At 40.0% G+C, this 26,067-nt stretch overlaps 1 protein-coding gene across 8 annotated transcripts in view; it reads left to right on the forward strand.

Moving 5' to 3' along the window:
• PAN2 (PAN2-PAN3 deadenylation complex catalytic subunit PAN2) overlaps positions 1-26,067 on the forward strand; it is a 74,656-nt gene that overhangs the window by 22,062 nt on the left and 26,527 nt on the right. For all 8 annotated transcript variants that reach the window (XM_045751322.2, XM_045751325.2, XM_045751327.2 and 5 more), the window contains 8 exons: positions 1,268-1,478; positions 3,523-3,660; positions 8,027-8,172; positions 10,956-11,052; positions 15,891-16,121; positions 17,422-17,667; positions 22,481-22,628; positions 24,564-24,737. In XM_045751322.2, the coding sequence (XP_045607278.1) occupies positions 1,268-1,478; positions 3,523-3,660; positions 8,027-8,172; positions 10,956-11,052; positions 15,891-16,121; positions 17,422-17,667; positions 22,481-22,628; positions 24,564-24,737 (1,391 nt within the window). The remainder of the gene's footprint in view (positions 1-1,267; positions 1,479-3,522; positions 3,661-8,026; positions 8,173-10,955; positions 11,053-15,890; positions 16,122-17,421; positions 17,668-22,480; positions 22,629-24,563; positions 24,738-26,067) is intronic.

A 26,067-nucleotide genomic window follows, 5' to 3' on the forward strand; every position in this document is an offset into this window, starting at 1 on the left:
TGGTGATCAGATAGCTTCCTTGATGGTGTCCTACCTGCGGGCTTCGTCTCGGCGGCAGTGTGAAGTTTCCTGGCGGTCCTTCTATTTCTTTTTTGACTCTTCGTCTTTGTACTGTACTTTGCTTTCTGTTCGGGTGGTGTTGTCATTTCTCTCGTGGTTGTTCTAGGACCGTCATCTTATGCCGAATACTATCACCTCGTATCGTGCTGCGCTGGCGGAGCCGCTGCAGCTTGCTTTCGGTATAGATGTTGCTTCTGTGGCATTTTGCAAGCTGTCTCGTGCATTGTTTCACCTCCGGCCTGCTTATGCGCTGCCTGAGCCATCCTGGTCTTTGGACAGAGTACTCTCCTATTTCTCTTCTCCTCGGTTTGTTGTGGCCCTTTTGGTTCAGGATTGTTTTTCTAAGGCTCTTTTCTGTTGGCACTGGCTTCTGGAGGTCGGGTCGGGGAGCTTCATGCTCACCTCCGGCACAGGGGTTTCTGCTCTTTCGGTCGTGGTGATAGGTTTTTCATCTGCAGCCGTCTCCTTCTTTTCTAGCGAAGAATGAGACTGCTGCCTTCCGGAAGGGCCCTTGGGTTGTTGAGGCTGGGGGTGCATTATATGTGTCGTGTCTGGTTGTGGCCCTCTGCCATTATTTGTGCGCCACGTCTTCTGTGTTCGGGGATGTGCTTTGGGTTGATCCGGTTTCCGTTCTTTCCCTTTCTGGGGGGAGCCCCTTTCAAGCCGAAGGGGCTTCCCCCAGAAAACCAGCGTTGAATGTAATGAAACGCCATTTTCTGGGCGAGTCCCGGAGGCTTCCCGGCAACCCTCTGTCTATCTGCACAACTCCCCCCTAGGGAGGGGGGAGTTGTGCAGACATACAGCGCTGCTCGTGTAACATCATGCTCGTTTGCTCGTTTTCATTGGGGAGTTCTGTCCACTCGTTTGTCTATTTTTTTTTTTTTTTTTTTTTTTTTTTTTTTTTTTTTTTTTAACCAGAATAGGTGTTTGTTTTGGGGCGCTTACCTTTCTGGCTGCCTGTTCCGGTTGATGGCAGATATAGAATGCTCCAAATCACGTGTGCATTTTTATTGACCATTGCTCCTCGTTCCTCTCTGAGGGGGCCAGGTTCTGGCTCGTGGTACCTGGTAGACCTAGAATTCCACCCACATCAAATGGTGCCAAAGTTAGGGATATTCATATCAGCCTGGATAGCTCTGGGGAGCTTCCAGGACTCGGCCAGAAAATGGCGTTTCATTACATTCAACTTTTTTTTTTTTTTTTACAGGATGGGCCAATTGCTAGGAGATCAGTTTGTTATGGTGTTTGACCTTCGGATGATGAAGCTGTCCTTACCTTTGCGTGCTCTGGTTCCCCCCTTCCTACTGAGATTTGTTCCAGGTCTTTCATCATGTCTAGCTGTTGTTTCACCAGTTGGACAATGGCAACTGATGGATGCAGGGCAACCAGACAATGCTATTATGAGCATGAGTTATCAGGTTAGTTACTTATAGGATGTTTATATATACAGTATATACATACTCCAGGATTCCCACACAATTATTTGTTTTTGGTTTTACATATCTTTTCTATGAACATTTTCTACTTTTCCATGTCTACATTTTCTGTGGGGAGCCCTGTTGGCTCTCCTCCAGGGAGCCGACACTCGCTGATTAAGTGCCATACTACTTGGAGTCATCAGTCAGAGTTCTTGTTGCCTACTGAGGACCATGAGCCAGAACTCGGCTCCCCTCACAGAGGCGCAGCGAGCAATAGCTTGTGAACACTTTAAATGTAAAGTTTATCAACTTGCCATTGACCAGGAAAGCACCCAGAAAGTTAGGCGAATCAAACCAGACTGCTAATTGGTTGAAAAATGAGACCAATGCCCTCAAAAGTCAAAAGAACTCTCCCAATAAGAAAACATACCACCAAAACTTAGTCAAACCAGCCTGCTTCCAGTTAGCTCCACCTTTTCCCTCGTTGAAGGGAGGGGGAACTGGACCAGGTCAGCTGGGTTACCACCGGTCAGTTCTTGACTGATGTTCGTGGCTGGCGATCATCGGTGCGCTCTGGCTTCATCTCCTGTTTTGGGGGTTTTGCCTTTTTAGGCTGTTCCTACACAAGTGTGCGTAAGCCAGGAGTTGGTGTGCTGTGCGCTCAGTTATCTTTCTTGGGGCGTTCAGGAAACACTGCAAGCAGCTGGCTTCTTTGCTTGAGGTGGTCCTTGCCAATGAGGGATAAGCTGGGGGCCTTGGGCGTTCCATCTTGCCCTGGGTTAGGGGGGGGGGGGTTTGTTTGTTGGGGCACACTGTGGCTGGTGCTACCTGCTCTTCAACAGGTGAACGGCATGCTGGTGTTTCTTCCAGGCTGCTTGATTGCCACAGTTGGGTCTAGGGGGTTTTGAATCTTCATTTCTTGTTCGCTAGCACTTTGTTCACTTGCTTTCAGCTTGGGGGTTTTGCCCTTTGCCTTATTAGGCATGCCTAGGGTGTGTGCAGTGGACCTTCCTTGCTACCCCCTGGGCTTTCCTAGTGCCTGGCTCCAGTGCCTGGGCTTCCTGTAGGGATCATTCACCCATCAGGCTCTGGGAAAAATCCATGGGCTCGGTTGTACAATAGATACCTCTTCAGGGCCCACTTTCGCCTTGTGTGAATTTGAGGGTTGTTCATCGCCTGTGCCTCAAGAGTGACGATCATACGTTTGCATCTGCTGTGCTACTTGTTGGGTTGGTTACACCTATGATCATGAGTCGTGTGGGATTAGTTCCTCATGTAATCCAAATCGCCCATTTCTCGATTAATATTCTGAGGTATCAAGCAGCAGTCGCTTTCTGATGCAGGCATGGAGACAGTTCTACCACTCCTTTCACCAAGAATTCTGAGTCTTTCCAGCCAAATCCCTGTTTTGAGGCCTTTCCCTTGGGGCTCCGTCTTTTTTTTTTTCAGGTGCCTCAGCATTACTCCTCCCACCATACTAGTACGGTGCTAATTATCACAACAATCCTGCTATTATCAGAATCCTGGTAATTTTTATCACAGTCAGGGGGTATCCTGTAATACTGTATTATCATCGCTAAATAATATCGGTTACGTGTGTATTTTCTCATTTTTAGGCGATGCTGTGGTCACAAGCTGAACAGCAGTGCTGTTAGCTCATGCTTGCTAGCACCAGTCTTGGTGGCTCACTCAGTACTGAGGCTCTCACACCCGAGAATGTTGCCCATGATTTTTTTTTTAAATAACCTCTGTTTACAAAAGCCCTGAGGAAGCTGATGTGAACCCCGTGTAGATTTAAAATGTACACGGCACCCTACATTGCCTATGTATGATGAGTGCATGGCGGTACACGTTACTCCCATCACCTATGTATGTGTTTAGCAGCCTAAGGGTTAAACTTTTAAGTTCTAATTTTAATTTAATAAAGAAATGATTAAATTGTTTCCTGAAAAAACAGGAAACAAACTTGATACACTGCAGTATACAGTTGTTGATTTTCACATTCAACAAATATGAACAAATGTCTGTACTGTACTGTTTTCAGATCAACTGTGTTCCCGAGAGTGGAATTACAACGTTTGATGTTGCATCTTCATCGCAAGCCATTGTGTTTGGAGATAGTTTAGGATCGTTACATCTCTTCACATCCGGAAGTAAACCTTCATTCAATAATTTCTCTCAGGTAAGTTTAAAACCAAATTATTACTAAGAATTCAGTTTAAAATATAATTTCCAGATACTGTTTATGATAATTGTGAACTTTTATTTGTACAGTATAACAAATTTCATGGTTTGTGTGATATTTTTGTATTAAAAAGAATATTTATTAAAAATATATATTTTATTAAAAAGTATTTTGTATTAAAGTTTTTTTGGATTGAGATGTAAAAAAATTATTAAAAGAATGTGAATTTCACATTTACATGTATAAAATACATATCTACATAAATATTAATTATAAAAAAATGTTTTATAATTAATTTCAATACATTGACTTTATTGGCACTGATGTATCATGTTTTGTTCCAAAATTTGATACATGGTAAGTTTTGATCAAAATCTGTGTTTTGATGCCATCTTTTGTTTGTATGGTATGCAGTAATATTTGGGTGCTAAGGTTTACAAAACAAATTTCAGGCACTTTATTCATTATATATAGTTGATATATACTAGCATTATATATATAGTTGACTACATACATACATACATATATATATATATATATATATATATATATATATATATATATATATATATATATATATATATATATATATATATATATATATATATATATATATATATATATATATATATATATATATATATATATATATATATATATATATATATATATATATATATATATATATATATATATATATATATATATATATATATATATATATATATATATATATATATATATATATATATATATATATATATATATATATATATATATATATATATATATATATATATATATATATATATATATATATATATATATATATATATATATATATATATATATATATATATGACTACATATATATAATACTACATTATATATACAGTAGTTGATATATACTCCTACCCATCTGTCAGGAGAGTGCCTGGCGGTGCCCTAACAGCACAGACGTGTGTGAGGAGTGGGTAGAAGGAGGAGGTTAGGGTGTGTGGCATTGGCTTGAGGAGGCAGCGAGATTCTCACGGCATGTAGTGCCATTTCCCTCATCCTTTTTCTGTTATTTTGTTTTGTGCTTCATCGTGATAATGGCAGTAACAAATAGTAGCATTAAAACAGCACAGGAACAGCGTGAGACAATGAAATGATGCACTACCATGCCATGCCACCTCCCTCTATGAACGTGTGTTGACTGAAAGTACCTCACATATACCTTCCTCTCTCGCCTCAGGCGACGTCATGGTTACCAACGACCAAAAGTATTATTTTATATAAAGTTTTTCTCTTGCATAAAATAAGTAGTTTATATAAAGATTTTTATCAGAAAAAATAACCAGGCGATGAGTCACAATAACGTGGCTAAAGTCTGTTGACCAGACATACTGGTCATTGTTGGATTGTTAGAACACAATCAGGAACGAATGCGATGACGAGACAACACTTGCTGACACTTGCGGTGGGGCGGGTTAGTTTTTTATTTCTAAAAAAAATTATTTAATATAAGAGACGTGATTTTCACAATAGTTATGCCAGAAGCTACAAGATTTTTACAGATTTTTTTATTTTTTATTTTTGGTTAAAATGTGTTGAATTTTAAAGACCTCGGCCCCATAATTAACTGAAGGTAAAAAAAAAAATAGGATTGTTAAATATGTTCTAAATTACTTGTTAAAAAGTACAGTGCACCTTTAATTCAGTAAACTATATGGGAACAGGTGCAATTCATTGCAGCTGGAGATTCATTGTAATGAGATGCTCTAGAGGGCATTTATATGATGAAAGTTTTGTATATATTTAGATGGCCTCCCTTGCAGGGGACTTTCTTTTATCTGTACCTATGACTGCAACAAAGGCAAAATGTAAGTAAGTTAATTTGAGCAAAGTAATATATAACCAGGGAGGATGAGGCGAAGTAAAATATCCATGGGCCAATAGGCCTGCAGCTTTCTTCCTATATTCTTATGATGGATAGAGCAATGTACTGGATATGCTGCCAGATGACTGAATGTTACCAAGTGTGAGCTGGCTGTTAATAATTGGCAGAGATTGTTATGAAGTGCTTTGCCGATGGCTAATCTTCTATTGTCATTGCAGCTGTTGATTATTTCAGTGCTGTTGATCAGGATAACTTGAGTGACGATCAGTGTGTGTGTGTGTGTGTGTGTGTGTAAAAATTTGAAGTTCTTTGATTGGCCGTGTTTGTTTGTTTTGAGGTGCCTTAAAAAGAGATGTTATTGTCTTCTCTATGAATTGAGATCATTAGAGCTGACAATCCCCAAGTGGGCATGTGAAGGCATAGATGATAATTGTCTGTCAAGAGACTTCACTTGGTGTCGGAAAAGTTCATCATGAGCAAGTTGGCAGTCTTCTTGCACATGTAGCAGATTGTCAACTCTATCTTCTGGTGGGTGTTGGCAGGTATCTTGTTTCTATTAATAATGTATTTTGAGACTTACTTCTGTTTTTTCTTCTTTTTCTTCTTAATGTAGAATAGTTTAATAAGTGGGGCAGATGCGGTGGATCCTTGCTTAGCGAATCGTGCATTGCTGAACTGAGGGTAACTGGCCGACTGTGGTCTGCCTCCCTCTTTCCCCCGAAATGAGTGGGGAAGGTGGGGCAAAGGAACTGGTGCTAGTTTCATGACTTCAATTATTTGTTTATATGGTTTGGGAGTTCTTTCTGCGGTTCTTGAGGCTGCGGTCTTGTTTGAAGCCAGGAGCCGTTTGACTTTCTGGGTGCCATGCGAGGTGAGTGCCAGTCATGGATAATTTAATACATAAATACCACCACTCTCTGTGCCTCTGTGAGGGCGGGCCAGATTCTGGCTCTGGTCCCTGGTAGGCATTTTCATCCCTATGACTGATAGAACTTTCTAGTATGATACACTATCAAAGGTAGTAGCTTCAAGAAGGCACTGGGGCTCGCCAAGAAATTGGAATTTCATTACATTCAACACTGGTTTTTTCTGGGAGCTTTGTTGGCTCCCAGAAGCTGGCTTACTGATTAAGTGCCATACTTCTTTGTCATCAGTCAGAGAGTTCTTGTTGCCTACTGGGAACAATGAGGCAGAACCTGGCTCCCTCAGAGATGCGCAGCAAGCATTGGCTCATGAACACTTTACATTTTAAGTTCATCATCTTGCCATCAACCAGGGAAGCACCCAGAAAGGCAGGCAAATCAAAACAGACTACTGTAGGGTTGAAAAATAAGACCAATACCCTAACAATATCAAAAGAACTCTCCCAACAAGAAAACAACCAACCAAAACCTCGTCAAACCAGCCCCCTGTAAGCTAGTTACACCTACCCCTTTATTGGGGGAGGGGGAAGCTGGGCTGTCACTGGTCAGTTATTGACTGATGTTTGTGCCTGGCAGTCATCAGTGCACTGCCAGTCTTGTCCAGTCTTTGACTTGCTGATTTTTCTAGTTGCCTTCTCTGGTGAGGTGGCAAAAACAAATGGCTGATAGAACTCCATGGCTGATATGACCTAGTAGATGGTACCATCTCAGAGTATAGCTTTAGGAAGCCACTGGGGCTCACCTAGAAATTGGCCTTTCATCACATTCAATACTGGGTTTTTGTTCTTGGTATTAGCTTGAGGAAGCTACCAAGGGGGAAGTCTTCAGAAACCCAGCATTAGGTGTTATGAAATGCCTCTTTCTAGGAGAACCCTGGCAGCTCTGATTTCCACCCTTTCCTCCTGCCTCCAAGTTTATTGGTGGGCTGTTTTATCAACTCCAGAACTTGCTGGTCACAGGACCTGGCTGTGGGCTGGGGCTAGGGTGCCTAGTGGTGGCTAGTGGTATTAAAGAGTTGAAGGTAGTTTTTAGTGAATACGTTGTGTTTGGGTTGTTGGCCATTTTGAGGTTTTGTTTTTTGTGTACCCCTCCAGTTGTCTGTAAAGCTTCACTGACTTTCTAGGTGCTTTTCTAGTGTGATGAATTGTCACTTGCTTTCTGCAACACTGTAAGGGGGGAAGGCAAGGCAACGTTCTGCCTCTGATCCCTGCTCCCGAGGCCAAACAGAACTCCTGCAATTGATATGACCCTTAAGGATGGGCATTTCATCAAGATAGCTTCTGATAGCCACTGGGGTTGCACCTGAAAGAAGCATTTCATTACAGTCTATGCTGGATTTTTTCTTGAATATATGCTGTAGTATTAATTTTGAGATAGAAGCTTTGTGACATTGCTAATTAATTTTATATCAAACATTTGTTTCAATGATAAAATAAGTACTGCACAGTATATGGATTTTTGTGAACTTTACCATTTAAGAATTCAGTGCATTTCATGATTATTATTGCTCAATTTATTTTAAATAATTTCATAATGTTAATTATATAATTTTTATTAGGAATCTATCATGCCAGACTTGCCTGAACAAACTCAGACATTGCCACTGACTGATAAAACGACTTCATTAGCATCTTTGCCCATGTATTATCCGACCAGTGCATTATTATCTGATTGGCCAGAGCAGTATATGAAGGTTCACTACAGGTACTGTTCTATTATTTGTATTTTTTTAATTGCATGAATCTACATAGCCTTAATGGCTTGGTACCTTCTTTGATAATTACTTACTTAATTGCATGAAATTTACTGGTCATTTAAATGGTTATGGTGAATTGATTAATGCTTGATAAATAATGTTAGGATTTCTTAAGTTGGATTTAATACTTTTGAATGCTTATTTGTGTGTGCCAATATTTTGTGAATGTTTGTTTTATTGCAAATAGTATAGTATTTTATATTTTCATCTTAAATTTTTAAGCTTAGTGGATTTAATACATTGCCAACTTTTATTATGCAGTTTCCAAATGTAATCTCTTGCACTGCTTCAGTGATAAAATTGTTTATTGCTCTCCTAGCGCTCCCCTCACAATGTTCTTTGTGTTCCTCCAGCGACGGTTTACTATCTTAACCACTGCACTGCGCACCTGGTTTTGGCAAAAGCTTTTTAGTGCAATTGTCAAGGACATATTTTTGTTATTTTTACAAATGGTCGGGTAAAGTTAATGTCAAAATGTTTTCAAACTCGACTATTTCAATTTCAAAACACAAAGAGTAATGAAAACATTTAAAAACATTAAAATATAGCCTAATTAACCCTTAAACTGCGCAACACGTCATATGAAGTGTTGAGTAACTTGCTATAAATTGCGCAAGTACTATGCAAGATTTATACGGCCCGCAGATACACGGGGTTCAGCTCACATTCATCAGGACTTGTAAACAGACGCCATTTTTTTTTTTAAATCGTGGGCCACATTCCCAGGTGTGAGGTCCACAGTACTGAGTGAGCCACCAAGGCTGGCACACGTAGCATGAGCTCACATCACTGCTGTTCAGCTTGTGACCACAGCATCGTCAAAAAATGCCATAATATATATGTATGTGCTATTATTTAGTGATGATATTATTACAGAAGACCCCTGACTGTGGTAAAATTTACCAGGATTCTGATAATAGTAGGATTGTTGTGATAATTAGCGCTGAAGTGGGAGGAGTAATCTTGGTGGGGAGAGGGGTAGCATTGTCTTACTGACTCTGTGTGACCACCTTTTACTGTCTGGACTCATTATACCAGCTTAGTTGTTCGCTATGGTGAACAAAACATGCAGATACTTGTATATAATGTCTGTATATAGTGAATAAAAGCAAAAACAGTATGGTGGGAGGAGAATGGTGGCGAGTCAGGTGAGGTGAGGGCGGGAGGGAGTGACAGCAAGTGACAGGCTGCCACTGGCTGCGACTGCCACTCAGCATACCAACTTAGTAGTTTGTAATAGTGAACACAAATGTAAATACTTATATATACCGTGTATATAGTGTAATAACAGCAAAAGGAGTGTGGGGTAGAAGCCATTTTGGTGAGGGAGGTGGCAACATCTGCATGATTTATCATGTTGGGTAGGGGTGGCCACTATGCTGTTTGGGCACTATACCAGCTTAGATGAACAGTTATGGTGAATAGAACATGTAGATACTTATATATAACATCTGTATATAGTGAATAAAAGCAAGAACAGTATGGTGGGAGGAGGATGTGGGCGAGTGAGGAGTCACTGAGGGAGTGGTGGTGAGAGGCTGACTGGCAGATGTGGTGGCCACACCTCCCTGCTTTTTGACTTGCAATACCAACTTAGTGGCAGTGCACTGGCAGTTCACATCAACAAAACATGCAGATACGTATACATAACCTGTGTATATAGTGTAATAACTGACAAAGAATTTGTTTGTTTTATGAACACAATAATTGAATCAATAATATGCACACCATAATTTTGAGTACAGCGATGATTCACACATTTTATTTTAAAAATATATCATACTACACACACTATTGAATAATATTACAGCAAAAAAAAAAAAAAAAGGAAAATCAATCGGTCATTGAAATAATTAGGTAATTATCTCTTTGTGGTCACTCCTGCCTGACAGCTAGGGCTGAGCAGACCACCTCGGACGCACGCTGAGTCAGCGCTTCTTTTTTGCCAGACTTCCTCGCTCTATAGTGGGCAAAATATGCCACTTACGATTTTATTATTATTTTTTCCATGATCAAGGAACACTAACAGGTTTAGAAGAATTTTTTTTTTGTTAAGAGACTGTGGGTGACAATGGCCAAATAGCCCTTAGCAACACAAGGGTTTAAAAAACTAGCACAACTCTCAGAGCGCCTAAAGGTGCTTTGCGCAGTGCAGTAGTTAAACAACCTCTAGGTCTCGTTCTTTATTAAATTTCTGTAATTCCTTTCCACATAATCTGTAAGTTGTGTGTGTGGTCTATTTTCTCCATTTTCACATTCCATAACATGGTATTTATTCACATTGAATTCCATTTGCCACTTGACACTCCAAGCAATTCTTTTATCTAGACTGTTTTGAAGGTCATCACAATCCTCTGCATCTTCTATCTTTTTTAAGATAGAAGATGCTTCTTCTATCTTAGCTAAGATACAGCTAAGATGATGCCAAATTTGTATTATATATCAAATACTTGTACATTTTATTGTAAGTTTTTTTTACAAAGAATAGAATATACAGTACTGTTGCAATTGACGATCACAAAACTCTGATCTGTATGCGGAAAATCCACAGGGAAATGGAAAAGGGAGACGAACGTTTCGGCCGATCAAGGCCGTTGTCATCACCAGACTCGCTCACTTTAACCTTTTCTTTGTGGATTTTTTTGCATACAGTACTGTATTTTTTTTAATTTTACTACAATTTTTTTAGCTTTTGTTGTGATAACTGGCTGAACACATTTTTTCTCCTCAGGCCAACACCACCTGTTGATGCAGCAATTATTCAAAGCATGAAGATTGTTGGTTCTATTGGTTATGCCCCGAACTTGCATAACAAAAAAAGGAACCAGGTGAAGTTTGAAATTCATTTATTTTACTTGTTTTAAGTCTTTAAGCTACTGAATACATAATTTTCTAGGGGTAGCCCTGGAGGTTCCCCTGAAGCTAATTGAACTGATAGGTGCTTTATTAGTTTGGGGTCATCAGTCACATGGAGTTCTGAGCTTACCGGGGACCACAAGCCAGAACCTGGTCCCCTCAGATAGGCACAGGGAGCGGTGGTGTATGAGCACTCTACATGTAAATTATGTCATGTAATATTATGTTTTTTTTTAATTTCCACGTGTAAATTATTATGTACCTCTCCCGCCTGCGCTCAAGGGAGTACAGTTTTAGGCTCTTTAGTCGGTCCCAATAGTTTAGATGTTTTACTGAGTGGATTCTAGCAGTAAAGGATCTCTGCACGCTCTCCAGGTCAGCAATTTCTCCAGCTTTGAAAGGTGCTGTCATTGTGCAGCAGTACTCCACTCTAGAGAGCACAAGCGTTTTGAAAAGTATCATCATCGGTATAGTATCTCTAGTGTGAAAAGTTCTTGTTATCCAACCTGTCATTTTTCTTGCAGTTGTGACGGCTACTTTATTGTGTTCTTTAAAGGTAAGGTCTTCCGACATGACTACACCCAGATCCTTTACATTGCCTTTTCGTTCTATGTTATGATTTGCCTGAGTTTTGTACGTGGTTTCCGTTTTTATATTTTCATTTTTTTCATAGCGCATGAGCTGGAACTTGTCTTCGTTAAACACCATATTATTTTCTGTAGCCCATAGAAAGACCTGATCTACATCTGACTGGAGGTTCGCCGTGTCCTCTGTTGTCTACTCTCGTGAAGATCCTAGTGTCATCTGCAAAGGATGATACAGTGCTATAGGTTGTGTTCTTGTCTATGTCCGATATGAGGATGAGAAAAAGTACTGGAGCAAGCACAGTACCCTGGGGGACTGAGCTCTTCACGGTTGATGGGCTGGATTTTATTTTGTTGACTATTACACATTGGGTTCTGTTGGTCAGGAAATTGTAGATCCATCTGCCTATTTTTCTGGTAATTCCTTTTGAACGCATTTTATGTGCAATAACACCATGGTCACATTTATCAAAAGCTTTTGCGAAATCTGTGTAAATTACATCAGCGTTTTGTCTTCCATAGCATCTAATGCCATATCATAGTGGTCCAGCAACTGCGACAGGCAAGAGTGCCCTGTTCTGAAACCATGTTGTCCGGGGTTATGGAGATGCTGTGATTCCATGTATTTTGTGATCTTACTTCTTAGCACTCTCTCAAAAATTTTTATGATGTGCGATGTTAGTGCTATCGGTCTGTAATTTTTTGCCTCTGCCTTATTTCCTCCTTTATGAAGTGGTGCTATCTCTGCTGTTTTTAGTATATCAGGAATAATGCCAGTATCTAGGCTTTGTCTCCACAGAATGTGGAGGGCCTGCGATAGTGGTTTTTTACAGTTCTTTATGAATATGGAGTTCCAAGAATCCGGGCCTGGTGCAGAGTGCATAGGCATACTGTTTATGGCTTCTTCAAAATCCAGTGGGGATAGGGTGACGTCTGATATATGATTTGATGTTGGTATCGTATCTATGAAAAATTCATTTGGGTTATCAATCTTTAGTGTGTTTAATGGCTCACTGAAAACAGTCGTACTGCTTCCTCAGTAGCTCGCTCATTTCTTTGTTGTCATCGGTGAAAGTTCCATCTCCCTTTCGCAGGGGCCCGATACTAGATGTGGTTTTTGATCTTGATTTTGCATAGGAGAAAAAATATTTCGGATTTCTCTCTATTTCACTGATGGCCTTTTGCTCTCTTTGCCTCTCCTGGGTTTTGTATGATTCTTGTAGCTTCCGTTCAATTGTTTCTATTTCTCTATCTAACCTTCTTCGCCGTTCTTGAGATAGGGTGCGACTCTCAAGTTGTTCCGCAATTCGTTTTCTTCGCCTATATAGGGAACAACGTTCCCCTTCCAATTTGCATCTCTTCCTCTTTTTTCTTAGAGGTATGCGGTTTGAACATATTTCTAGTGCTACTGAGCTTATTTTTTCCAGGCACTGGTTCAGGTTTGCATTTTCTAGCTGTTCTTCCCAGTTTATTACTGTGAAGTCCTGGTTTATTTGCTCCCAGTTTATCTGTTTATTATTGAAGTTTAATTTGCTGAAATCTCCTCCACCGGGAATCTGGACTGGTTTTGAAGGTCTATTCCCCATGATTGTCATAACTTCAATTAAGTTGTGATCTGAGTAACAGGTATTTGTAATCATTATGTTCCTGATCAATTTATTATTATTAGTGAAAATGAGGTCTAGCGTGTTCTCCTTCCTAGTTGGTTCTACTATTTCCTGGTTTAAGGCAAACCTGTCGCACATCCGTAGCAGGTTATTTGCACGTGCCTGTTCATTTAGGCTACTTCCTGGTATTCTTTCTGATATTACTGTATTAGCCAGGTGCTTCCATTTCAGGTGCCGTAGGTTGAAGTCCCCAAGCAGGATGATGTTCGGAGCTGGATTTGTGAGGTTTTCCAAGCAGTGTTCTATTTTCATTAGTTGGTCTTTAAACTGCTGAGGGTTTGCCTCCGGTGACTTATATACAAGGACAATAACTACATTTAAAATCTCTATTTTGATTATCAGCACTTCCACCATATCATTTGAGGTGTTTAGCAACTCAGTACAGATGAGTGTGTCTTTGATGTAGAGGCTGACCCCACCCTGAAGCCGGTGTTTCCTCTCACATCTGAAAAGATTGTACTCTGAGATCCATATTTCACCATCATGGTAGTCCTTTGTGTGGGTTTCTGTTAGGGCTGCAAACACTGTATTTGCCTCTTGTATTTGTCTCTTGTATTTGTCTCTTGTATTTCTCTTGCATTTGTCTCTCTCTTGTATCGAAAGACAAAGGGAATAGTTGGATGGGAACTTGAACGGGTAAAAGTATACCATTCCAGCTCACCAGAGGCTGAGAAGGACTACCTCTGCATGCAGTGATTAGGTCATGTGAACTGTAGTGTGCCCTGTCAGCCAAAATTCACTCCCAATTCCAGGGAAGATGGAAAGCAAAAAAAAAAAAAAAAAAAAAAATTACCTGGAACGAAGATCATTACAAGCAAGGAAACCCTCTAAGGGAGCGGACCCTCAAACACTCCAGGGAAGAAAACCCTGACAGTGCACAGGCAGCTCTAGGAAGAACACGGGAAAGAAAACCCTGTGCACATGCAACTCCAGACACCCTAATACTTCTGGGTCATGCAACACAAACCTGCTTTGGATTAGCCACAAAGGCAAAAATCTACCTTGTAGCTTAAGGAGGAAACTGGAGACAAGGGCTTAGAGTAAACAGCCACTACCTACCATCAGTAAGAACTGAGAGTGGAGCAGATGGCTCATCTTTTCTGCCTCCCTCTTCCTCCCTATATGAAAGGGGTGAGTGGGGCAAACAAGCTTGTGCTAGTTTCATGATTTTGATAGTTTGTTGACATTGTTATTGGAGTGTTTTTTAGCAATTTGGAAGCATCAATATTTCCTTATAACCAGCAGTGGTCTGTTTTGTTTTACTAACTTAGTAGGTGCTTCTCCAGTGGTGGTGGACATGATTAAAATTCACTGGCAATTTTATCATAGTGCTACTGCTCTCTGCACTTCTATAGAGAGAAACCAGGTTTTGATGCCTGGTCCTTGGTAAGCCTAAAAGAACTGTGCAACTAATCGCACCTTGTAGTTTGGCACTGTATCAGCATTGTAGTTTCAGGGAGCCGCAACAGCTCTCACCGCCAGAAAATAAGCCGTTTCTAACTCCAAGAAAAAATAAGAGCAAATTTATGCTATACAGTCTAAGTGTGGGAATGTCTTGACATTAAATATCATCTGTTAAAATTTTCAAATTTTTCTTGTCCAAACAAATGTACACATCACCTTTAATAAAGTTGAAGGTTTGAGAAATAGAATGATTATTAACACAAGAATCAATTAAGAAAATCTGGAAAAAAGTCAGGAGTTAAGCAAAAATAATGTGGGGAGCTGCCCAAAATTCTGTTACTGACAGCCTTCAGTTAACCTGTACAGCCATAGGGGCCAATTGGTTCCAGATTATTGGTATTCTACACTGTAGTGTAGGAGCTGGAGTCTTCCAGGAAACGAAAATCTAGATATCCTCAAGAGGAAACTATTAAATGAGAAGGCTCTTCAAGGTCTAGAGTGTTTGCTACCAGCCGTCCTTGTGCTGGTGAAGAGCATAGCTGCACACAAATCTGTTCTGGTAAATCGGCAAAATGTGGCCCCAAGAAATACATGATGCAGGCAAATTTGAGGCAGTCTAAGAGGCACTTCTAGAAAACAAATAGATGAGGGAAAGCTTGTAGATTACTGTGTCCTAATGGAAAATGGAGATTTCATGTATCTGTAACTCCAGTCAGGGGGTGGTTAGTTTTGCATGTACAATAGCTGCAAAATAAATGGTTTAGTGAGAGTACAATTATGCAATATTTTTCATGGCAAGTATGACAGAAAGTCTGAGTGTTTGAGTGAACTTTACATTGTCATGTAGGCTTATATTGTGTTTTTCTCCACTGTGTGTACCATTATGACCAACCAGGAATGTTTTGAAACAAAATACCTGCTGCACCACTGCATAATGGTACTTTGTCCAGATTATCCTGATCCTGTTCATTTGAACATTCTGTAAAGTCACTTTTCATATTAACTTGGTCTGATTTTGTTTAAAAGATTTAACTGCTTATTGGAACTAAACTCGTGCATGCATAGTAATGCACAGTGATTTTTATGTTGAGTGTTTGAATACTTAAAAATTATGTAATTTACTACATAAACTAACTTTATATCCATTTTTTTTAGGTACCATATAAGTTCAGTCGTGCAAAAGGACAGAAATCTAGTGCAAATGAAAATGTTTTTGGGAGAAGTGAAGAAGGAATTGCAGTTCATGTTCCATGGCGATACCGAAAAATTGAGATTAAGTATGGCAAGCTTGGCATGGATGACTTTGATTATGACCAATACAACCGAACAAGCTTTTCTGGACTTGACATGTCTCTTCCAAATTCCTACTGTAATCCAATGATACAGGTATAGTATGTTTTTTGTATCTTTAGTTAAGACATTGGGGTAAAACTTTACTGTGAGGGGGTGTACTGGTAGTACTTTTGGTTAGGCAGGCCTACAGGCAAGGCCTGTAGGTCTACTATATCTGTAGATGATTTTGGGTATCAGTGTCCTCATAGTCTGGTCTCTGACCAGGCCTCCTAGTTGCTGGTTTTATCAAGCAGGCTGTTCGAAGCGGATGCATGCAGCCTGACATAAGAGTCGCAGTCTGGTCCTTTGAAGGTGCTCCCTGGTAAGTTCCCTTGTATTTATCTTTGGTTAAGTAGCTCCGGGAAGCTGAAGGGGGCTCCCCCTCCCCCCCCCCTCCCCAGAGAACCAGTGTATCCGTATTCGATATGAGGATATGAGAAATCACCTGAGCAATTACAGTACCTTGAGGAACTAAGCTTTAAACAGTTAAAGATCTGGATTTTACTTTGTTGATTATTGTACTCTGGGTTCTGTTTGCTTGGAAGTTAAAGATCCATCTCCCTCTTTGCCAGTAATTCCTTTTGAGCACATTTTGTGCGTAATAACACCATGGTCACATTTATCGAAAACTTTTGCAAAGTCTCTTGTACATTACATCTTAATCTGCATTTTGCTTATCTTCCATGGCATCTAAGGCCATGTCATAGTGATCTAACAATTGTGAGAAGCAGAAATGCCTCTGTTCTGAACCCGTGTTGCCCGGGGTTGCGTAGTTGGGATTCCATGGGCTTTGTAATCTTACTTCTTAGTACTATTTCAAAGATTTTCACGTGTGAAGTTAGAGCTATCGGTCTATAATTTTTCCACCTGCTTTACTACCTACGTTTTTACAATTTTGTAATCAGTTTTGAGTAATCCACTTTATTTTGAGTGAATGTTTTGTAGTGTGTGTGTTGGGTGCGTGAGTGCTTCATTCTCCCGAACATGCCGTTGTTTGTGTTGTCTTGTCTACTTACTGGTTGTTTGCCTGGTGTGGGTGAGGGTATAACAGTCCCTGCTCTCTGCCACTGTGATGGGACCCTATGTCTGGCTGTGGTAGGCCAACAGGGAGCCTGTGGCTGATGTGACTGAGAAGCTGGAAGTCTTCAGGGAGCCACCAAGGGGCTTCCCCCAGAAATAGTGTAAAAGCTTTTTTACTTGTCTTCATGTATCCTTTAATAAGTGAAATATGCCTATGTGCTACTCAAAACTTTGTTATCAAGATTTTAAAAATATCATTTAATATACAGTACTGTAATGAAATATAATATTGAACAAATTAGTGTTTTCTTTTGATGACCTTTTTTTTTTCCAGATGTTTTATTATATAGCTCCCCTTCGTGCTCTGATGATGTCTCACTTGTGTGAACGTGAGTTCTGTTTAGTGTGCGAGCTGGGCTTCCTATTCCACATGCTTGATGTCAGCATGGGACAAGGAATACCTTGTCATGCTTCAAATTTTTTGAGAGCATTCAGAACGATTCCTGAAGCTTCTGCCATGGGTCTTACTCTCTCTGATCAAGACAATCGAGCAAAGATTATTTTTGCATCAAAGATCCAGGTGAGGATAAGACTGACATGGTAATAAATTGTATTTGTATTTATCTATGCCCCCTGAAAAAATAATTAGGGTTTCTTTCTCACCAGCTACATCTGTAACTAAATACAGTGAAGTCCTGATTATTCAAATTAGTTGGAACTGAAACCTATAGTTGCATCCAAGCTTTTATCTTAACTAGTTTCTTTTCTTTTTTCTGTTTGTGAAGCAAAATTAATAATTTTGTGAAAGTACAAATGACTGAACAAATATTTGCATATTTTTATACCAAATCACAAAGTAAATTACAAATAGAAATGTTTAATTTCTATGTTATCTGCACAAATCCATATTAGCCAAAATAACATAAATCAGGAGTGACAATAACTATCATTTTCATATCGATGCATCCATTTAACCCAATTAGTTTAAGAAGGCCTTCACTGTATTTTCCTGCCATATTTGTCAAATTTATTTGCCTTTTAACCCTAGAACTGCTCCAATTGCCACTATGGTGGCACACCGCCCCACACTCCCAACCATATAATAATTATAATAGTAATAAAATACTAATTTTATTAATTAAATATACATAAGAACATGCATAATAACCATGTTTGTATAGTGAAATATTTGGTAGTATTTTTAACCCTGTTTGGCCTTTGCAATAGTAAAAGGCCTGATTGGGTTGAAAGTGCTCTAGCAAATGCCACACTTTTCAAATGTGGTTATTCTGCATTTAATAGATCAACAATTATTGATCTTTATTGCATACATAAGAACATGATACAATGGATTATTTGTAGTTAAAGAGGTTGCATATTAAATAAAACCTCTAATACACAGAGCATTTAAGGAAAATATTAAACAGGACATTGAGCACAAAGTTCAATATGATGAAAATAATGGCTTCTTGGGATATACTGGCCTCAGTAATAGTAATTGTCTAATTGTTTTCCTATTTTCCTAGGTCAGTGAACTACTCGGATTCAATGACAAATTTTCTCACGACCAGGAGTATGTGGTATCTGTGATTGTAATGTCCCTGATTATGTCTTCATTTCAAACAAACATTGTTTGTGAAGACAAACGATCTAGAATATTTTCATTTCTAGTTAGCTCCATTATATGCTGATTAAATGAAAATTCATCACAGAATCTGAAGAGTTCTCTGACCTGTGGTTGGTTATTTCCAGATAGATTTACTGGTGTAATAATAATGTTTGCTATTCTCCATTTTAGACTGGACAGGTTGAAGTGTTCTATGAAGATACAGTAATATCGGGTATTGGGTTTGCCAGATTATCGAGGCTATTCTGTATTTTCCTTATCTTTTCTCTGAATTCGTCAACCATTGCATCTGGTGGTTTATATATTAGAATTACAGTATAAGTTTATTTTTTCTATTTTTACTCCCAGTATTTCTACTGCCTCATTTATAGAGTGAACCATTGCACTGCACAGAGCGCCTTGAGGCGCTAGATCGGTGGTGCACAGAACGCTTTGGGGCGGTCGTAGGTATAGCGCCAGATTCAAAACTGGCGTGCGGTGACTCGGGTACGAAATGGATGCTTGAGACCTCCAGTGATTGTTCGCCATTTTGAAAAAAGTTCCCAGCATGCCTTATAGCCATGGGGAGCCTCCGTTTCAAGGTAGCAACCATGTCTGATGCTCATCTACAAGCTCTCGGTCTACGGTCAGCCGTCGTGTTGCAAAAACATGTCTCGGAAGAAATTCGGGACATATTGTTTGATGATGGGCCCATTACCGATGATTTAGACTACAGTCCAGAGAAAGATCTGAAACAAAGGTCTGACACGAGTGATGGGGAGAATACGGTGGACGATGTCGAGAGTGTGTACAGTACACGTGCCTCGCCTGGCCTCCCACGCCGCCCTGGGTCAACACTGCTAGAGTTACCATCACCATCTGTCACCTGACGTGAGTTTATTGGGTGATTCTACGTGTGACGAGTCGTTTTCGGGGTTCAGTGACATAGTTCAGATACAGGCAGTGTTGACAAACCGAATACAAGCAGCTATGGTGTTACTAGGTAGGGTTTTGCTGCCCCAACAACACGACGAGGCAAGCACAGCGTGTCACACGGCCTGAGGACAATGACGACATTGCGCCCTCGACATCAGGTGTTCGTTGTATGCCTATACTACTAGTATGCAGAAAGCCCTCATCTCCTGGCATCTCCTGTACCCATACGCAGCTCTAGCACAAGACGATAAAGCCGTGTTGTTGGCGCCCGTGCTGGTGGTTCTTGTTGTGGTGTTGGTGCCAAAACCAAAAATACTGGTGTAGTTGTGTGGCAGGATTGTGAGAATTTTGTCCCACAAATTCCAACATTTGATGATACTGATGTTGGTGTTACACCCTTATTTCCCTATACTGGTGGTGATATGCATGAAATTGATTATTTTATGGCATATTTTGATCAGCAATTCATAGACCATCTCTTTGCAGAGACGAGCGAATACGCTCGGGAACTCATTGACTTGGGAATTTTATTTGCCTCGCAATTGACACGTTAGAAAAACATGACTTATGAGGAAATGTTTGTGTTTTTTTAGCGTTGTGCATGATGATGAGGCATGCAGATAAACACGTGATCCGGGATTATTGGAACAAAAACAGCCTTCTTCCAACCCCCCTTGTTCAACAGGTTCATGTCACATGATAGGTTCCTGCTGCTTCTCAGGTGCCCTGCACTTTCAGAACAATGCTAATGAAGACAGACATGAAAGACTGAAAAGTGCGGAAAGTATTTGGTGATTTGAGAGGAAAGTTTTGCCACTATTTTGTACCAGCACAATGTCGTGATAGATAAATCGCTAGTCCTCTTCAAGGGACAACTGGCGTTCAAGCAGTACGTTCCATCAAAGCAGCACAGGTTTTGACTAAAGTTCTTTCTGCTATGTGACTGAAACTGGTATTGTTGTGTACATGATATTGTATTCTGGTACAGACGTTTATATACCAGGTCAAGATCCACACAGGTTCTTCAGGCAGTGTTGTAAAAACACTCACGGAACCATTGCTGAACAAGGGGCATATCCTGTTCACGGACAACTACTACACCAGTCTCTTGCTAATCAGATTCCTCCTTCACCACAACACTGGGGTATGTGGCACTGTCAAGGCCAACAGGAGGGAAATGCCAGCTATAAAAGTGTGATCAAATGTTATCAGTGCGCTGGAGGGACAAACACGAGGTGAATATTTTACAACTATTCACACTGGTGCCATGTTGGACAGTGGCAAAGTGAACTTTGCAACAAGGTTGCCAATGTATAAACCTGATTGTGTCATTGACTACAATGTAAATGTGCGGTTAGTAGATAAATGTGACATGATGGTTGGTGCCGTCGAGTGGTTGCAAAAATCTGTGAAGTGGACAAAGAAATTTTTTCCACCTCGTTGATGGTTGATGTTACAGTGCTGAACTGTTTCAACATGTATCTCGTGAAATCTGGCAAGAGACCACCAATCCGTACATCCAATGTTGCTCTAGTGTCACAACTCTCACTGAAGTATGGGGTGGAGGGCAGTGTTGTGCCACATGGGGTGCCAGCAACACTGCCTCACACAGTTCCTGACAGACTCGGGTAAAGAAATTCTGGCTGTACACAAGCTTAGTTACTTGCTAAACACAGGCACACGAGAAAAGGAAAAACGTGTCGGTGTTGTTTGCAAGAAAAAGCAGTGTAGGGAACAGAAGCGAAGATCCATCTGCACTTTGTGCTTTGAGGGCAAAGTTGCCTTATGCCCCGTCGACTGCTTCACTGATTATCACACACTCGCACAGTTCTAAGTGTGTTCTAAGGTGATGTATATAGTCTGTAATAGTGTACAGTGTGTAAAAAAGTTGTAAATGTACATAATTGAACATGTTACATAGAAATTTTTTGTGGACACATTTGTGATACACGTTACACTGTTTCTTTGAACAGTACGGATGTTCTACTGTCTGAATATTGTAAACCTGTTCAATATGCATAAGATTAGCCAAAAAAAACAAAAATGCATTTGTAATTGTGCAAAAAAAATGAACAAAAAAAAATATTTGTCAACTCGTGCCTGTTGAAGCTGACGCGCGACTGGCTCCGGGAGTCCACGTCTCCACTTCACTGGCAACCACCGAGCCGTGACGTCACACGACATTTTCTGGACACCACTATGGCCAAAGTACATTTGTGCAATATTTTCAACAATGTGATCAGGGAAAGGTATTTAACACTTTTGGAAAGATAAATAATTTTTTGCAAAGAATTTATTTTTGGTGCACAGTGGGAATGCCATATTTTAAGGCAGCACAGCTTGGTGGTTAAGGAGCTGAGTATTCAAGGTCCTCTCTAATATAAAAACTTACTCCTCCCTGTAACCGGTTACTGTCATATCTATATACAGTAGATTATATTCTGGTATCCAGATCTCACTGTAAAGAATTTCCCTGCATGAGTATCTGTGTGACAATGTAAGTGTATGCAGGTGCCCCACAAGGCTTCCCCGGATGCTGCATATTGTCTTCTTCGAGGTCGAGGGTCCTACAAATGCAACCAGAGGTGGAACCCCCCCCTTTTAAAATAATAATAATTTTTTTATTTTATTTTTTTTCGTCGCTGAATTTGAGATAAGCAAATGCTCAGGCATGCTACACCAGAAGGCTTCTTTATTTCATATTGCAACCAAATATAATGATAATACAACAATACTGTAACAAAGTGGTTTTGGTTTTCTGGTACACTTGAGTGATGCTTGAGTGGAAGTACAGTGTTTATTATTTCAATAGAGCAAGATATTGATACATTCCTTTTGTTTGGTTATGAAGAGTTGGAACAGGTTTGTGCTGCAACAGCTGCATACAGAAACACTTGAGGAAAGATTGGATCACTCCCATGTTGACTCCATGGATGAGAGATTGTTTCAGATGAGCTGCCAGACAATAGACACCAGTATGGAAGAGCAAGAACTCGCTAGTAAGTACTGTACTTGTATGTTACTAGAAGGGGTACCTGGCAGTGCCTAGGATAGTCTCTCTCTCTCCTTCCAACCCCTCTTCATTACCCCTTTCCTAACGTCCCTCTGTCTTCCGGCCCTTCTCGCCAAATTTTCCCTCTTCCCCATCCCCTTTACCCCCACTCTCAACTTTCCATTCTTCCCCCTCATCCTCTCACATTTTCCTCCCATTCCCCTTTCTTTCAATGTTTCCTCTTCACCTTCCCTCTTTCACCTTTTCCTCTCTTCCCCCATAACCCTTTCACCTTTTCCTCTTCCCCCCTCCCTTTTCCTTTTCCTCTCTTCCCTTTTCCTTTTCCTCTCTTCCCTATCCCTTCTTCTCTCTCACCTTGTCCCCTTTTCCCCACTCCTATTTTCCCCTCTTCCCCACCTCCCCTAAGTTCTCTGGAAAGAAGAAGAGAGTGGTATCACATAATATTGGCACTATACTGTATATGGAAAATACTGGAAGGTCAGGTCCCAAATTTGCACAATAAAATAACAAACTGGAGTGCACTATAAGGTAGGAAATGTAGAGTAGAGCCTGTGAAAAGCAGAGATGCCATAGGTACAATCAGAGAACGCATGAACTTAAGAGGTCCATGGCTGTTCAATATCCTCCCAGCAAGTATAAGAAAGATTACTAGAACAAAAGTGGACTTTAAGGAATAATTAGACATTTTCGTGCAAGAAGTGCCAAACCAACTGTGGGTCTGTGGATCGCTCCAAGCTCTATTCTATTGAATCAGGCACTCTTAAAGTCAAATCTGGTCCCAGAACAGGCTTGGGAGTAGAAGGATCCCTAGAACCCTCTCCAGGTACAATCCAGGTACAACATGTCCTTGGCTGATATTTGGGCTAGGGATTTTTTAACATTCTAACAAGGTTCTGGTGGCCCAGTATTTGTTAATGTGTCTGGTCCCAGTCGGTCACGTGTTGCCATGGACACACAATCATTGCCTGGATTCCTTTCTTTTAGTGCATGTCACATCTCCTCCCAGGAAAATCCTGTTTTTGTTCGCTGTGGTTAGTTATCCACAGGAAACCACGGATTCTTCCAGAAACCTAGCATCGAATGTAATGAAACGCCTGTTTCTGGATGAGCCCCGGTGGCTCCCTGACTCACTCCCTCCCTCCCTCCATACCTACCGGGTTAATTTGCAGGCTGCTCATCAGCTTGAGAACAGGATGCTTTCCCAGTGTGGTGGCAAATTGTCTTTCATTCTCTGCACTTCTGTGAGGAAGGGGCCAGGTCCCGGGTAGGCCAAACTGAACTCTGGCATCTGATGTGATCTATTTGCATGGAGCAATCTCAGCATGATGGCTTCAGGGAACCTCTGAGGCTCATCCAGAAAGAGAAGTTTCATTGCATTCAATGCTGGCATTTTTGTACTCAAAAGAACCCTTCTAACTTTTTAGGGCAATGTAATAAGCTATACAAAAAATTTAATCAAAATAAATTTGCAAAGATTCTAATTGACTCTATGATATTTCACCCGCAAAGTGAGAATCTCTTAAATTGTAAGCTTTGTATTATATCTATTTTGGCAACTAAAACTCAAAGTAGGCATTTTCCCCTAACTTCTGTATCATATTACACTAACTACGAAGGGCATTTTTCATCTTGGTGGTAGTTTAATATTTCGCTGATTATGAAGGACATTTCCGTACCTTCTGTTTTATATTTCACTGAATCGATAAACATTGCAATCTATTCATGAGAAAAATTGGGTTTGTATCTTACATTTGAGACTAAAATTGACTGTTTAGATTGGAATAATTAATGTGTTCAGCCAAGAACACTTAACTGGCCTGACAATACTGTATAAATATTACTCGAGTAATTGTTTGTGCACTGTTTTATTATTTATATAAAAGATTAATGTAGTATAGATGTTTATTTTAAATGATTTCAGAAAATGAGGCAGGAGAGAGGATTGAAAGTCAAGACAAGAGGGAGTATTCACCAGTAGCTGTTATATTTGGGTCGCATGTGGTCAGCATAAACAAGTGTACCCGCTGCAACCATGAAATCCATAAAGACACAACTTCACTACTTGTTAACCTTACTTTCCCTGATTCTAATGAGGGTTAGTGTTTTGTAAGTTTTACAGTTAATAGTAATTAATATTTCAGTTTCATAACAAATTGGTAATAGAGTGGTGAAGAGTGTATTAAACCCATGCATTGTTGCTTAGTTTAATTTGACAATCCCCTTGTTTGCATGAAAACAAGCACCTGAATAATGGCCCAAGACACATTAACAACACCTGCCATCAGAGCAGCATACTTAACCACTGTACTGAGCTGCATTAAAATACGACCCCCCCCCCCCCCCCCCCCCCCGTCCCCCCCGTCCCCCCCGTCCCCCCCGTGGTGTGCCAAAAAATATTCCAAAAGATTATATTCTTATAGTGTTAAAATTGTCTCTACTCACGAGAAACTAAAATAAAATATTGTATCCGACATAGTTTAATTTTGATGTCCCTGAGAAGTTGAGCAATTAATGTGCGGTGAGTGAGTAGGCACCTGGGGATACACTCGCCCCCGCCACCCCATGGAGCGGCACTTATTTCAATGTCTCATTTGTTTCTTCTCTGGTTTTTTACTATAATATTATTCAAAAGCGTGTAATTTTTGGAATTTATATAGTTAAATGTATGAAATATCACTATGCGGAAAATTATGGCGTTCATATATGTACGGTGACACATGTATTATATTCTAAGATAAATCAAACAATGTTTTTGCTGTCATTTCACTATATACACATGTTATATATAACTAAAGCTAAAAAACAAACTTAAATATTGCTAGGCCTAGTATAGTGCTGTAAATGTATGTAGTAGGCCTCGGATAGTATGTATTGGGCCTAAGATGTTGGGTTAGGATTTATTAGCAACTTAAATATGAAACCTTTTTTGGCTTGTTCAAATTCAATATTAAATTCTACTTTCTAATTGTCCATTTTGTCCAAATACTGTATGTTGAATGGTCCACAAATACTGTATGCAGAATGGTCCACAAATACTGTATGTAGAATGGTCTACAAATACTGTATGTAGAATGGTCCACAAATACTGTATGTAGAATGGTCCACAAATACTGTATGTAGAATGGTCCACAAATACTGTATGTAGAATGGTCCACAAATACTGTGTGTAGAATGGTCCACAAATACTGTATGTAGAATGGTCTACAAATACTGTATGTAGAATGGTCCACAAATACTGTATGTAGAATGGTCCACAAATACTGTATGTAGAATGGTCCACAAATACTGTATGCAGAATGGTCCACAAATACTGTATGCAGAATGGTCCACAAATACTGTATGTAGAATGGTCTACAAATACTGTATGTAGAATGGTCCACAAATACTGTATGTAGAATGGTCCACAAATACTGTATGTAGAATGG

Source organism: Procambarus clarkii, chromosome 23, assembly GCF_040958095.1.
Source record: "Procambarus clarkii isolate CNS0578487 chromosome 23, FALCON_Pclarkii_2.0, whole genome shotgun sequence".
Lineage (NCBI taxonomy): Eukaryota > Metazoa > Arthropoda > Malacostraca > Decapoda > Cambaridae > Procambarus > Procambarus clarkii.